The 15640-nt window shown below is 52.5% G+C and overlaps 1 protein-coding gene across 2 annotated transcripts in view; it reads left to right on the forward strand.

Annotated features, from left to right (window-relative positions):
* Nucleotides 1-15640, forward strand: part of PKD1 (polycystin 1, transient receptor potential channel interacting) — a 99319-nt gene that overhangs the window by 42184 nt on the left and 41495 nt on the right. For both annotated transcript variants that reach the window (XM_075104632.1, XM_075104633.1), the window contains exons 3-12: nt 513-584; nt 1979-2148; nt 4275-4943; nt 5255-5438; nt 9164-9378; nt 10461-10573; nt 10655-10781; nt 11644-11921; nt 12405-13154; nt 14220-14351. In XM_075104632.1, coding sequence (XP_074960733.1) covers nt 513-584; nt 1979-2148; nt 4275-4943; nt 5255-5438; nt 9164-9378; nt 10461-10573; nt 10655-10781; nt 11644-11921; nt 12405-13154; nt 14220-14351 — 2710 coding nt within the window. The remainder of the gene's footprint in view (nt 1-512; nt 585-1978; nt 2149-4274; nt 4944-5254; nt 5439-9163; nt 9379-10460; nt 10574-10654; nt 10782-11643; nt 11922-12404; nt 13155-14219; nt 14352-15640) is intronic.

Consider the following 15640-nt stretch of genomic DNA (forward strand, 5'->3'; position numbering starts at 1 on the left):
CTGTCAGAACAAAAAAGGCAGCAATACAGCCAGCACCAAAACCTGCTTTGGCAGTTCCAGCTGAGTAGCTGGCTGCCTGGGCAGCCTGCCACCTTTACACCTCAAAATCTCCTACAAGGAGAAGGGCTCATGGAAGGACTTGGAGCACAGGGACTGGACTTGAATACGGAAGCAGGCTGCCCAGGGAGGTTGTGGAGTCTCCGACCTCGGGGACACTCAAATGCAGGCTGGACATGGTTGTGGGCAGCCCGCTGTAGGTGGCCCTGCTTGAGCAGGGGGGTTGGACCTGATGACTTCCCGAGGTCCCTTCCAACCCCAACCACGCTGTGATGCCATGACTTAGTGCCTGACCGGACATTTTGCTATCATATGTTTGTGGCTGGTGAGACTCAAGGTACTCAGAGAGTAACTGGAACCCAAGCAGAGCTTGGGACAGAGGTTGATCCTGTGTGTTGGCCAGGAAGTTGTTACCAGCCTGATGGACTTTCCTTTTCATTTTCCCTCTTTTGCAGAGATATAAGCCACAACAAGATTTCTACATTAGAAGATGGAATATTTGATAATTTATTTAATTTAAGTGAAATGTAAGTTAATTTTCTTTGTTTCCCAGTTCTCTATTTGCACCTTTCCTCGAATCAGCTCTTCCCTTCCCGGCGGGGTGGGACACAGCGCTGTCCCAGGGAGATCTGGGGCATGTAGCCATCCAAGCAGCTGCCTTTTGGACTCTCTCCAGTTTCTTCCTCAAGCTGTGTCCTGGGCCCGGGTCCTGTTGGTGCCCTTCAAGCATAACCTCTTCCCAGACTTTGCTTCTGTCTCCTGGATACCTCCAACCTCTGCTGCTGCCTTCCTGGCTTCCCTGCTTCTCTCCCACAGCAGCTCTGCTGAGGTTCTCATCTCCGGCCGTGCTCCAGGTCACACGTGCTGTTCCTGTTTGTACGGTCGCATCTTGGGACGGGGGGACCTGATGAAAAGGGCACTGACCTGCAGTGTGGGAGGCCCTGGCAGAGGTGTCTAAGTCACTTGAAGACACTTGAAGATGTTCTCCCTAAGCGATTCAAGTCCTTAGGCTTGTAGTGGTTTTTAATTGAAGTGATTAAAATCTGTTCTGTTATGTGAAGGGTGGCGAGGGGTTGCCACGCTTTTCTGGGAGAGATATATGAAGTGACAGCACAGAATGGCCATTCTGTATGTGAATGAGCCAAAGGATTAACCCCGTACAGGCACTCATGGCAAGCAGGAAGAAAGCTAAGCCACACATTCTCCCTGAGGACAGGACACAAAGGGCATTTTCAGCTCTGCATTTTTGCTTACAAGTGGCACTGAAAAGGCACAGAGGATCCAGGCTAGGACCAAGTGAGTCTGTCCCTGCTAAGGCTGGTCGGCAAAGTGGTGCTTTCAGTATAAAAATCCTGGGTTCAGCCCCTGTGGCAGCCCAGCCCAGCTGGCGTCAGCTAAACAAACAGCTTTCCATCTCTGTCCCGTTCGCAGCTGAATGCCAAAGGCTGTAATTTGGATCAAGCTTAGCTGCAATTAAAGTTTCCATCTTTTCATTAAACTGCCACATGGAAAGATTATCATTGACTTTGCATTTCTTTTTTGACAGATCAATTTTATTCTCAGCTATTTTTTAATGGAGCTGTAAATAGTCTCCCTTAGCTGGAGAGGCTGCCATTACATCCAATGGCTGTTAGATGGCAGACTATTTTAAATATAAGATTGTGTCTGTAATTTGCTTCTAATTGCAACAATTATTTGTGGAGTGAAAAAGTACTTGAAGTACTCGCCTAATTCTAGCCTCTAGAAAAATCATGTTAATTATTGCTTGATTCCCTATTCATTAACTCCCCTCGCCAATCTTTCTGAAGCATTTCGGTGGAGCGGCGCAGATGGGAACAGCGAGGGATCGGCACGCTGCTGTAATTAGCACTTAGCACATGTCACGTTAATGCCTGACTTTCGCCTGATCTCCCTGTTACAGAAACTTAAGTTGGAATCCATTTGTTTGTGACTGCAAACTTTCCTGGTTGCCCCACTGGGTGGAAGACAGAAAAGTGAAAGTTATTCAGGCGTCAGATACGAGATGTGCCCACCCTGCCGAGGTGGCAAACCTTTCCCTCTTCGACGTCTCGTTCGTCAATGCTACTTGTGGTAAGGAAACGCTGCGGGCTGTGGCGGGGGAGATGACTAAACCAGTGGAAATGATGGGCCCAAGGGGTGCTGGGATCATATCGAGACCTCCTTATTCCTCAAGTCACCAGTTCTAATCTAATTAAGCAAATAATGGTAGCGTATGACTATACCCTCATGCCTGAAGGCTGGAGTCAGTCACACCAGGGCTGAGATGAGCAAACTCATTGCAGCCCAAGCTTCAGGCAGCCATCAGAGGGCACTAGCTCCATGACCTCCAGCCTTAGGCTTTCACTCTCTCAAGATTTAGCAGTCTGACTTTTAAGCAGTGAAATCTCTTGGAGTTGATGGGACCTGAGGACACGCGAAGCTGAATCTTTGCAGGTGACAGGGCTCCATGTCGGGAGCGTTGAATGAACACTGCCCTGATCTGCAGCCTGTTGCCTGCTCTGGGTGTGTTTTTCTGACTGCTTTGGCTAGCAGAAACGTGGGGAGGTGTTTACTTGGAGAGTAGGAGGGGAGCCCTAAGAAAACTAATGCCCCCTGGATGCTCAGCTAACTCTAAGTAAGAGAGAGAGAGGGAGGGAGAACAAGTACTCCCCACGGCAGGCATCGAGCATCTCCTTTAGTGCAAGATGGGAGGATGCAGTGATGAGCTGGTGGGTGCCAGCTGAGCTGCCTGAGGAAGTGCAGTGCTCCCGCAGGGCCAAACCCCAGGTGGTGGTTGCTCCACTTTCCCCAGCAGTTACGCCAGCCTTGCAGCACCTCGGTAGTACACTGCTTGCCTGGTGCTGGAATTACCGAGGGAAATAACAACGGCACTGTTATTCCTCTTGACAATTAGTTGTTCCCCTCTTTAACTACTTTAAGTTAGTGCGGGAACAATAATGTGAGGCTGTCTTTTGGGTAATTCAGCATAGTGGTAGTAGGCTGGGGACAGCCTGCCAGCTACTGACAGTTGTTACTGACCGCCAGGGAATGAAGAAGTACGACCAGGCTGGTGTTAAAAAGCAAAGCAGTTCCCATGCCATGGTCCTCCTCACAGGACTTTTCTTAAGTGGCTCAAAATTTGCAGGAAGGCTGTGGAGAAAGCCGGACGGTTGGATGGATACGATATGGGAAGATCACACAAGGCCAGAGCTCTTGAGATGTTCAGGGGGGGAGATGTTGTAGCAACCGGCAGAAACAGAGGAGCAAACATGGCTCGGTTGCGTGGGCAGAGCTGGAGAGGAGGCCAGGCAGTCCCAGCTGGGCTGCGGCTGTGCACGTGGCAGGGGCCCTGCCTGTGTGTTTGTGGCAGAGAAACGTCCCAGCCCTTGCAAACCAGTGAGGGGGAAGTAAACTCCAGGGAATGAGCTGTTTCTCTGAGAATAGGGCCATTGCGGCTGCCATCATTGTACGTGTCCGTGCATGTGTGTGTGTGTGCTCGCTATAGCCAGGCATGTGTTGTTTCTCTGCATCCTTCCCACGAACGCATACACGTGCATCCTTCCACACCCCTCGGGTGCAGGCTGGGTGTGGCACTGCCTCCTTTCCTAGCACCAGCTTTTGCCTGCAGGTAGGTGGGAAACTCTTGGCTCTCTCCGTGGAGGAAGGCGGCTGCAGTGTCTGCCCACCTCCAGCGTGGGCCTGGTGGGGAATCCGGTGGCATTTCCCCCGTGCCCCTGATGTGCCGCTCTGCCCAGCTGTGTTTGGTTACAGACTTGTTGCTGGAAGCCCGAGGCAGCATGCACTGAAACGTGCTGCACCGGAGCAAGCCAAGGGACAGCCAAGGGACAGCCTTTTCTCCTGGTCTCACTTGGTGACTAGTCCTTTGGGCTCCTCTGAGGGTCAGGCTCAGCGGCTCCGTGTCCCGTGGGACTGCCAGGCTCTTGAAAGACCCCTTTTATGTGCTAAGTGTTGCTGCTCCATAAATCTGTGTGACTGGCTTGTTATTTCTGTCATCATTAATTAGCATAAAGAGTTTGGAAATCATTGCTGAGGGATTAAAGACTTCCCAGGCCAGTCTCAAGAAGGAAATGCTTGGAGTAGGAGCTTCTCAGGAGAAGTCCGTTCCCAGGGGTGTGGGGTGGTGTTTTTTGGAGGGTTTCACCAAGCCACGGCTTCACAGTGTCAATTTGCAAGAGGTTCTTCTGTTCTTTCCCCAGGAGCTCGATACATAACGTGTCCGACAAGCAACCACACAGAAGGGGCTGAACTTGTCATCCTCTTCACGTCTGTTCACCCCGGGAACCTCACCAAGGAGACCTGCAGTGCCCTCTGCTCTGCCGAACACCAGGAATATGGAGGTTTCAGCGCCGAGGGGCAGTGTTTGTGTGGTACTGCCCATAAATCAAACTCTTCCTCCAGTTGTTTGCCATTTTGCACTGAGCATTTGTCTGGGCAGGCCTGTGGTGGCCCATCACTCGTCCCCTCTCCCTTCCAGGCACACCTGCCTGTTTTTTTCACAGGACTCCGGCCCCGGTACAGCCTGCACCAGGCCGTGCTCTTCAATGTCAGTATTCCCATTGCTGTCAGCACTTTACTGTGGGAATTTGGGGACCAGACAGAGGTTCTCAACACCACTGGAAATGCAGCTGTCCACATGTATGCCTTACCTGGGCAGTACAATGTCACTGCCACCGTCTTCGTGGGCGCCAAGGTCTTACCTGTGCTGGCAGAAATTGAGGTGGTGGCTTCACCCCAACAGTTAGAACTGCAATGTCCTTCCTTGGTCAAGACGAATGAGAGTCTGGACATACGGATCAGCAACAGAGGTGGCACTGGCCTCACGGTGTTGTACGGCATCACCGCAGAGGCTGGAGAGCCGGGCAGAGGTAAGCGGGGTGGGCTGGGTAGGTGCTGGCCAAGGGAGGGGTGGCACTGCCTCCTGGGCCCTTTCCATTCCTTCTCAATAAGGAGTAAAGGGTGACTTCTTTGGCCACTTCCTGCCCCCCTGTCTGACCAGGCAGTGTTTTGCACTGTCCTGGGCCAAGAAGATGACCACACAGAGTGCAGGTCAACACCGACGGGGGTTTATGGGCTTCAAGAAGGACGGGACATTCCTGGAGCCTCGCTCCTTAGATTGGATTGGGGTGTGTGGGCCCACAGAAGGGACATCATGCTTGTGTTCTTCTACTTCATGCAGCAGTTCACCCCATGTGCCCCCCTGATGGCTTGGTTTTCCTGGGCAATAACCACTGCTACCAGCTGGTGGTGGAGAAAGCTGAGTGGCTGGAGGCCCAGCAGCACTGCCAGGAGCATGGCAATGGAGAGCTGGCTTTTGTGAGCAGCCCCGAGATCCAGAGCTTCTTGGTCGCTCATGTCATCAGGTAAGCGAGGAGGGAAAGGGTTAAGCTTTCCTAGGGTCAGGTCCTGTGTTCTGGGGGGTCACATCTGCAGAGGGGTCAGAGGGAGGGTCCCGCCAAGCCCCCTGTGCAGCCAGTCAGGCTGGAGAGACACACGGGTCCAGGCTGGGGAGATGGTAGGGGTGGTGCTGCTGAACAAAGAGGAGGGAAAAGTAGAGCTTGAGCCCTTGCTGAACTTGGCTTCTTTGCTTACAGACTGTGGAGGGAATAGGGCAGGAAGGCTGGGAGTCAGAACTGGGAACTGTGGGATTGCTGCTGGTGGGCATCTTGTACTCTGTGTTTGTGCCTGTGGGTGCATCTGACGTGGTGCAGGGAGGTGCAGGGTCGGGAGCAAACGGGGCTGGGGTGAGCAGACCTTCCACCTGGCAGTTCAGCAAAATCTGCAGGCTCACGTGGAGAGGGTCAGGCGCTCGTGTCCAGAGGGTGTTTGGCTGCCAGGCAGGGCCCGAGGGTGACCTCGCAGCCAGCTCCCTCCATCAGCAGAATTACAGCCGGATTGTCCCATGCATGACAGCTGCTCTAGCAAAGCCCAAGCCAGCGCTGCAATCCTGCCTCCCAGCTGGGATCCTGCACCCTCCCAGGCATGGCTGCAGCCTGAAGCCCAGACCTCTTCCCCTTCTTATGCCTCCTGAGAAGGAGCAGCGCTCATCTCCGAGTGTCAGGCTCCAGCAGCATCTGCTCCACCTCAGGGCTTGGGCTTTATAAACAGAGAGCACTGAAAGCGTCAGCCTTTGATTAAATCCGACCCTCTGAGTGTCCTTTCTGCAACCAGCCGTCTTGGGGGGGGAGGACGACCAGGAGAGCTTTCAGGGGTCTGACAGCTCTTGTCAGCGCTCCCGGAGGCAGATGCTGGAGATGGCCCCTTAATAAAGACGGCCCAGAAAGCACATGCAAAGGGAGCAGCTGCTGGTGATGTAGGCCTTGAACGGTCCTGCCAAAGGTCTGGCAGCCCCTTCTCCCCAAATGTTGTATCCTTGCCCTGTTCCCTTCACACTGGGATTTATCCTGAGATTGTAAACATGTGGTCCCTGCTCTCAGGAAGAGGAGTCTGTCCTTTCCCGCGGGTTAGGGGCTGGTCAGTCGGTGCTCTGAGTTATCAGGCATTGCGTGCAGGGCTTTGATGGACTGCAGTGCAAAGAAAGCATGAGACCTCAGAAGGGAATGAGCCGCCCAAGCTGTTTCCCAGCTGCTGCCTCACGTTGCTCTCTTTCCCAGCCCCCTTTATTTCATGTATTTGTTTTATTAATCCATTCAGATAAACATGAATGAGGCAGTTCCAGGATGCGATTTCCCTGGTGATAAAAGACAAATCAACCGAGCTGCAGGTTTTTGGAATATGCAACCCCCATAGTTTCTTGTGGGAAAATGACAGAAGCAGATATCTGTTTCCCATTAGATCATGCAGCGGCGAGGACCACTCTCTCCTCTCCTTTACTCCTGTCATTTGATGGCCTCCCCAGGAGCAGCATGCGCTGAGCTGGTCCCCTCCCCACCTCCAGAAGCAGAGTGCTCAAGCCCACACCCCTGCCAGGGGACCCCGCTTTCCCCTCTGAGGCAGTGCAAGGAGCCCTTCTCCCCTTCCAGGCTTCCTCAGGCTTCATTCTGCTCCTGCTGCCCCGAGCAAGGCAGCTCGTTCCTTCCTCAGAGGCAGGGGGATGCTCACATCTCGCTTCAGAAGAGGGTGTCGTGGCCCCTCCTGTTCCTCTCTGCAAGGTAATGGGCCAGGCAGTGGGGCAGAGGTGGGAAGCCAGCCAGCCAGCCTACTTTTTTTTCCCTTTTGATGACTTGCAGTTAGATCATAGCTGGAATTAGAAAAGGAAAATCGCTATCGAGTTTTACTAACAGCAGCAAACAGGCGGTTTCCTAGCCTGGTCTCCCTAATCCCCTGCCAGTGGTTCGGGAGCAGAGCATAGCGGTTATTTATTTTTTAATCTTATTTGCAGTGAAAACTACTGATTCACGGAACAGTTATTTTTGTCATCGTTTTTCAGCATGACCTCATTAATCATTTCATCTGGCCTGAGCCTACTGGTGGAGAGACACCGATTACCTCCCTGGTCTGCTGTTTTGCAGAGCAGTTGTACCACCCTGGGAGCACACTGGAGCAAAGGGGCAAGGCAGAGTTTATTGCAACCTGCAGGAGGGAGCGAGGGGAAGGAGCCGGGGGCTTTGAAGGGTGCATGGTGAGGCTGTTCCCCCCCCCACCCCCCAGAAGTTAATATGGAACAAATGCCTCACTTTCTGCTGGGTGCAATTAGAAACAGTTGTCCAGGCTGTTTGTGGCTATGAAAGACCGCTCAGCACTTTCCACCAGAATCTCTGCTGGGATTCAGCCAGTTTACAAATGTGGAAGGGACATTTCATCTTCCTAAAATGATCCTGGCAGTTCCTTTTGTATGTGGGGTTCATCTGCCTGCAGTGCTTTGGCCTCTGCTGCCAGTGCCTTGTCCCCAGGCGGCTGCTGCCTTTCAGTGGTGGCTGAGGAGCTGATGATCCCCCAGCAGCCGCATCAGGGATGCCCCGGTTTGAACAGGAGCTCGCGGACCTGGCACCGTCCGAGGTCTAATCCTGCACTCGTCCTGGTTCCACTTGGAGTGGAGAATTGACTAGTGGCAAACTCCACAGGTCTGCGCAAATGAAGCACAAGATTTCTAAAGGATGCAGCTCTTTTAGACAGTTTTGTTCGACCATACCATTCCTCTCAAGCGATGACTCAGTCTGGCTTGAAAGGGTCTGTGAGGGTCATTCAAGCCGCAGTGCAGGCAGGCCATTCCGACAAACTGCTCTCCTGAGAGGTGTCCGAGCTTCCAGTCAGCCTGCTGATACCCCTTAGTCTGCGGGTAGTCCCACTCCCCTGTATCGTGCAGGGTTTACTCTGCCGTGGGAGAGCTGGTCTCAGCCCTTCCAGCCCCCACGGGTGGCCGTCGGCCCCCCATGCCCGCGGGGAGGGCCAGCAAGGTGATACTGATAAACATATTGATATGAAGGAAGCAACTCCAACCTGGAGAAGCAGAAGATGTGCAATTGGAGGGGGTGCTGGGAATTTCTGAAAGCAATAAAAATTCGTTCTGCTCGCCAACCGATGACATCTCATTATCCTCTCTGATATTTTTGTGCTGTACCAGTTGTGGCTGGCATGAATCAGTGCTTACCAGTATGTCACAAGCTCTGTGGTGCTGGTGGAACCTTTAACCGGCTCCTCGTGAAACTTGAGCGAGAGAGGCTGGCATTTTGGGAACGGGGTGACCCAAGCTGTGGGGCGGCGATCATCAAGGGGCTGACTCAGCTGCACACAGGGACCCCCTGAGCTGCTGCTCCCTCCCAGCTCCGCTGCACTGCAGTGACGGTGTTCCTTGCTCTCTCTGCATCCTTTTGGCTCAGCTGTGCCCTCAGCACGTCAGAGGGCAGGTGGCTTTCTGTAGGACAGAGGTTTGAAGGGCCAGTGGATAGCAGGATGGTGTGCCGTGAAGGAGCTCTTACCGAAGAGCCAGGTTCTGGTGGTAGAACAGATACTGACATCCTTCAGTAACCAAAAGGCTCCATTAAACACAGCCTGTGACACCCGGATGAAGCTGTTGTTGCTAAGATGACTATTTTCATAGAGAACCATAGATGGCACCTGTCCCAGATCTTTCTAATATTCACGATTTCCTGAAATCCCTCCCCCTTCTTTATTTTTTTTTTTGAAGGAGCCTCGATGTCTGGATTGGATTCAATGATTTTGCAAGCACCGGAGCGCAGCAAAGAGGCGAAGGATTTAATCTGGAGAGCTGTCAGAACTGGCTGCCAGGAGAACCCCATCCGTCAAACGCTGACCACTGTGTCCGGATGGGCCCGACGGGCCAGTGTAACACAGACCTGTGCATGGCCAAGCACAGCTACGTCTGCGAGTACAAGCCAAAAGGTGGGCTCTGCTCCTCTCCTGCTGTCCGCTGGCGGCGTGGGCAGGCGGCTGTCCTGCTCACTGGCGTGTGCCAAGGAAAAATAGGGCTGCGTGGAGGGGGTCATCCAAAGCATCGCCCCAGATCAAGCGGGACTAGCAACAACCCCAGTATTCCCAACAGGGGCTTGACGGATAAACTTTCAGAAACCTGGCCTCGGCCCAAAGGGAAGAATTTGGCCCACTGCAGTCTTTGCCATCAACAGGAGGAGAGGGAGGAGCAAAGCTCTGAGGCAGAGCTTTGGAAATAGCTTTTCTCTCTTATTTGAGCAGTCTCTGCTGCTGCCAGGATCTGAGGCCGTGGTGCTGCCTCGACGGCTCCTGCTGTCCTTGGCACCTTGTACTTTGTGAGATGTTGGGGTCTTGTGACTTAAAAGAGTATAGGGCCTTGGAGATCCTGAGGTGAGCTTTTATGTAGTGTGCGCTGTGCAGGTTTGTGTTTGTGCAGCCTCCCAGACCTGCCAAAGCGGTGTAGGGAGTAAGAAAGAGAAGCTGAAAGGACACAAAATATGGGAGAAGATGTAGGAAAGAAGGAAAAGCCAGCGCTAGGCAGAGAGCCCACTGGCCCTGGTAGGAGGGACAGCATCAGCGGGCTGCGCTCCATCCCCAGAGCCTGACCTGGATGGGAATGAGCCAGAGGCGTTTGCCACTGGTGGAAACCAGCTGGTCCTGGCCACGTTCCCCATGAAGTCCAGGGGGACAGGAAGGATGTGGAGTGTACCTTGTGCTCAAAAATTCGAAGCAAGTGATGGGGTGTTGGAAGGGAGAAGTGTTTGCAGAGTTCCTAGAAGTCAAAGCTGCTGAGAGGTGCAAATGCAAACATTACTTGTGCAGGAAGAGAAAGAAATCAAAACACCTGTAAGAAGAAAAATGAAACTACAGGATTATGGCAGCTGCTTCTCCAGTAAAGCTGGAGTTACAGATTCCTGAGTGGTCCAAGCCCTGCTACAGCCCTGCTGCACGGTGTGAGCAAGCATGAGCAGGGTGGGGGAATAGCTTCAGGCCTTGCCGAGTCTCACGGGCTCAAATATTCCCTTTGTAAACAGGAGTTCTCTTAAATGCCGAAAACTTCTTTGTGGGAGACCCTATGTTTGACACACATGAGGCTGTGAAAAATGTGACAGAAGATGTGCTGTCAGCTCCGTGGCAAGCTGTGGAGGTAAGAAGAGTTTGCTCCTCCTGCGGCTGCAGAGGGAGTCCAGGGAGACGCAGGCGGGTGAGAGCCTTGTCTGTTTTGCAGGTGATGGTGTTCCCTGAGCTGGCATTCAGGCATGAGGGATATTTGACTGCCCTGGAGTTTGTGACACAGGAACTGCATCAACCTGTTCAAGTGAGGTTCCAGGTGCATAGACCGATAGATGGAGAAGGTGAGGCACCTCCTCTCAATACTTGTGGTATTGTTAGAGCTGACACCATCAGGACCCTGTCAAACTGGGTGTGTGTGGCCTTGTGGCCCCTCTGTCTTCAAAGGAGAAGCTTTGAAGCCTTGAAGGCTCAGAGATTTGGTTCTGTTTTTTGAGGAGACTCAAGTGCAAATCTGCAGGCATGATTGGACAGCCTGAGGTTGCCTTGGAGAAGAAACTGTAAGTTTTAGGAACATGTGTAGAAGTGAATTAATCTGAGCTATTCTTTTCTACTTTGGGAAGACAGGACATGTCAAAAGGGAATGTCTTCTGGTCCATCTGGCCCCACAGGTTAAGAAGGAAGAACGTTTTCCTGAGCCCATTTCTTCCTGATGGATGAGATAATCTAATAAGCCCATTATTCCTTGTACAACAGCTCAATAGTCAGTGTTGGCAACAATTAATTTTGCAGCAGAATGTTTGCTCTAGCCATGGGGTTGGCTGGTTACAAAAGGATATTTTTTGACACTGAAAAGCTGATACTTTAACATGGAAACATTAACTTCAGAAAAGTTGCTTAATGTGTTTTCAGTGTCAAAGCCAGCTCTGCTTTTACTTGGACTCGCTTTTGCTTGAGCATAGATCTCTCTTAGATTGCGAATCGGTGCATTTTCGCTGGAAAAGAGACTAACTGCTTTTAACAATCTTTGTGCCTTTGTGAGCTTTTCCTGTAAAACAGGACAGTTGTCTTACGAAGTACCAAGATGCATTGCAGTTGCAGCTTTTACTAAGAGAGGGGAAAAACAGTGAATTTGGAGTGAAGTTGTCCACCAGAAGTGGTACTGGTCAGAATGGTGATCTTTGCTTTCTCTTTCACTTCTTCCAGACGACCAAGAGGGCAAAAATGCTACAGAACCATTCCACACTGTTCAGGATGACGGGAACTGGACTCTACTTGAATGTCCTCCTGGTTTCCAGTGGTGTCATTTGACTAATTTGTGCTCGTCACTAAACAATTGCTGCAACGCAACCGAGTGTGCCAACAGTTCTCTTGCCAGCAGCCCTACCCCCGTTTCCCTTCAGTACGATGAGAGCCAGCTCAGCTATGAACTCATCAAGGAATTTCTCTTCTCAATACCAGCTGGCCCATCTTCCCAGTATCTGGTCAGTGTTTATTAGCTGCTGTAACCAGTGAGTAGGTGGGGCAGTTTTCTCGAGTGCTTTGGGGAAATAAAGAATTGTTCCTGGTTTGCAGATGGAGATGCTGAAGTCCATTCAAGTGAAAGGAGTTGCCCAGTGTCACAAATGCCACCATTTTCTGTCTTCCCCGCTCTAAGCCATGGACCTCCTGCAGTAACCTGTTGCAGTAGCAGACGGTCAAAAGGCTGTGCAGATTTCCTGGGCTGTTCCCATTGCACTTACGAAGTGGAGGTAGAGCATAAAGCTGCCTTCCGTGTGAACACTTGTAATTCAGAGTGGCCAAGGAGAGCAGGGTGGCGAAATGTCTCCCCATGCTGCGTTCGGATCTGCGGCTTTTCTGTTGGTTTCCACTTGGCAGTAAATCCAGCTGTCTTGCCCAGGAAAGAGTTGGGTGCTGAGTGCTCTTGATTTGAGGCATTAATCAAAAAACACCTCCTCTCTCTGCAGGTCACATTCAGAAAAGAAAACATTTTTGTCAGGCCCAAGGACATCTTCAGCATCCAGCACAACGCAGGCTCGGGCTTACTCCTCCAGTGCCAGCCAAGTGCCACATCCCCTTACAGGACCAACGTCTTAATCACGAACTCTTCAGAGTGGGCACTTGGCCTGTCCGACAGCTCCATCGGTGCCACCTGGATAAACAACACTGTTTGCTCTCTCCGAGTTCGCTACGCCGAGGAACAGCTGGTCCCGGTGATCAGCCCCCACAACGCGGGGCTGGAGCATCCGGGTCGCTACACGGTCAGAGCCAGCGTGGACAACGGGGTCTTCAGCGCCAATCTGTCTTGCAGTTTCTGGGTGACTTCCTGGGTGTCAGGCCTGCGTGTCATCCATCCCGCTCCTCAGGGCGGCAGGGTCTACCTACCATCCAACCACACCACCCTGGTCGTCAAACTCTCCTCAGGGGTGAACGCGACAGCTAGCTGGTTCGGGGACAACCACACCTTCCCCTTCAAGGGGTCCTGCCCAGTGGCTGTCGAACCGCTCGTAGCAGACTGTGCCAGGGAGACCAACGACACCTGGTTTGCTGTGGTCAGCCTGAGCGGCCTCAGGGAGGGGGTGAGCACCCATGTGCTCGTTGCGGAGAACGCTGTGAGCTCCCAGAACATCACCGTCACGGTGAAAGTGGAGGAGCCCATCCGCGGGCTGCGGGCCACCCCTGACCCTGAGAGCAGAGTCCTGCTAAATACACGAGTGGTGAGTGATGTCTGCTGCTTTCAATTGGTTGGTAGTGTTTTTAGCTGACGTGGGTTTGGCTTACGAGGAGGGCTGGGGCTCAGCTCCACACTGGTCAGGTGTAGTGCTGCTTGCTGCTAGGCGCCAGCTCCCCGGCCATGCAGACAGCGCTGCTGCAGACACAGGCATGTGGCAGAAAGCACTGATGCTCTCCAGCAGCTCAGCCCTGTGTTTAATTACCTCAGAGGTAAGGCAGCACCTCCTTTGAGGGGGACACTGGCTTTCCAGTTCCACAGAAAAGCGGAGGCTTCATGAAAGGCCAGTATTTACCTTCTTTCGGCTTGTCATGGTAGTTATTCCTTTAGGTGTTCAGATTTACTATACTAAATCTTTCCATCAGCTGGCTGAAGCTATAAAAATGTTTCATCCACCCATCCCTCCAAGTCTCGGAGTTACTCTGGTGTTTGCAGTCTTTTTTTCAGAGCTACAGCCGAGCTCTAGGAACCTGTTCCATAACTGCCCATCGGGATCTGTGAGATGCTCTGTTCAATCTCTGGCTGCTAATAGCAGAACCCTGTGCCTGCAATGCCTCTTGGTCTCACCCTTCCTGGCTACCACAGCCTGCTCAGGAGGCACTCTAGGAGTGAGCAGGGAGCCTGCCCTGCCCAGTGCAGGTCAACCATTTTAGCCTTTGGGTCAGGCTCCGTCAACGGACGAGGGTCAGAGACTCAGCTTACTGGTGTAGCTAAAGCTGAGTTGTTTCCGCAAAGGTACCGGAAAGTTTTTTAGCCAGCAAGAAAGAGCCCTGATCACAAGGGCAGAGCTCTAGGGTGTGGGAGCAGGCAGCATGGGTTCTGCTCCCAGCTCTGCTGTGGATTTATGGAGTCAGGGTTGGCATTTCTCTATCAGCAACAAAGCCACAGATGATTTTGCACCTCTGTGTCATGCTCTGAGGGCGCTGTCTTACACGTGTGTGATGCCTCCCAGTCTGGCTCTGCTCCCTCTCCAGTTCAGCTGGAGATCTCCTGGGAAGTACTGTGCATGCTTTTCTCTTGCACTGGTATAAAATGTCCTCATGCCTTTCAGAGCTACGTCCCTGTGATGGAAGCTGGGTCAGATGTGACTTTCCGGTGGACAGTAGATGATAAGCCATCTTTCACTTTTTACAATGTTGTCTTCAACGTTATCTACCAAAGCCCAGCTGTGTACAAGCTTTCGGTAAGCCAAGGCCTTTCCCATGATACCATTTCAATCCGGGGGTTCCATCTCAGCCCACAAACGAAGCAGGAAAAGCAGCAGGGAGAGGAGAAGGCAGAGTTGAGCTGGGGAGGATTTTGCTGTGCTCCTAATGAGCTCGTCTGCTATTTCTCACTGAGCTGCTCTTGCAAATGCAAATAGTAAGTTTCTTCCTGTTCTTCCATTACAGCCGACTTCACTGTCTTCACTTTCTCTTCTTTTCTCCAATGTTCTCCTTTCTGTTCCTGGAGCGTCTGTCCTTACTCCTCCCCAGCAGGAATGAGGCAGGGAGCCCTGCTGCAGGGTGCTGGCCCCGGCTTTGGCAGGCAGGAGGTGTGGATTAAGAACCAGGCAGAGGCAGGATGCAAACGTCAGGCTTTCACAGGCAGGGCAGAGCTTCTGCCACAAGCTCTTCTGGTCTTTGTCCTGTTCTCTTTCTACTGGTGCAGACTGGGACGCTGGGTTTTGTCATGACCCCAGAAGAAGGACAGGGGAGAGAGTCTGGGCAGAGGGAGGCATCTCTTGTGGAACAGTTTATCTCTGGCCAGTATCATGCCCTGTACTGCCATGCAGAGCCCTGGTCTGGCTCCGAGCTGCTCGATCCGTTTGCAGGGTAACTGCTGGCTTCCTGAAGCGACACCAGCCCTAGCTCCGAGGGCACGCTAGCACTAACTTGCTTGGTGCAGCACTATGCTGAGTAGCACTAATTTGCTGGGCGAAGCACTGTGCTGACAAGCCTGGATTGCTTTTACTTACAGAGTTGACAAGGTGGCATTAGTCTGGGGTTGACTGGCTTCAGTGTAACAGATCTGCAGAAGCCTAGGCACAAACTTCTTTTATCTCTTGGGGTGGGAGGTCTCTATTAAACCAGGTTTGAAGGGTCCCTTCTGTCAGCAGCTCAGCTCTCCTGCAGGTGAGGAGGTGGCAAGATGCTTCGCCATTAGGTGCCGTGTCAGTGTTACATGCCTAGATAATCCTGAGGATCCTGCTCTACTGTCATGTCTCTTCGGTCTCTTGCCCAACCATTCTTCCTTTCCCTCCTCTGCCCAACTTTGCTCTCCTGCTCTGTGCCCACCGTCCAGGATGCTGGAGCTGCACTTGGCGTGATTGGTTTTACGATTCTCTCCCATCCCCGCTCTCTGTGCTTGGAGCCACTCGTCTGCCACTGTCCTAAGGAAAATGGGTGGCTGTTGCCCCCTCGGTGGCAGCAAGTGCCTGTGCTTAGCAGCTGGAGACAGTGTGCAGGGCACCTCGGAGCAGGCAAAAGGGTA

This window comes from Phalacrocorax aristotelis, chromosome 10 (assembly GCF_949628215.1).
Source record: "Phalacrocorax aristotelis chromosome 10, bGulAri2.1, whole genome shotgun sequence".
NCBI classification, from domain to species: domain Eukaryota; kingdom Metazoa; phylum Chordata; class Aves; order Suliformes; family Phalacrocoracidae; genus Phalacrocorax; species Phalacrocorax aristotelis.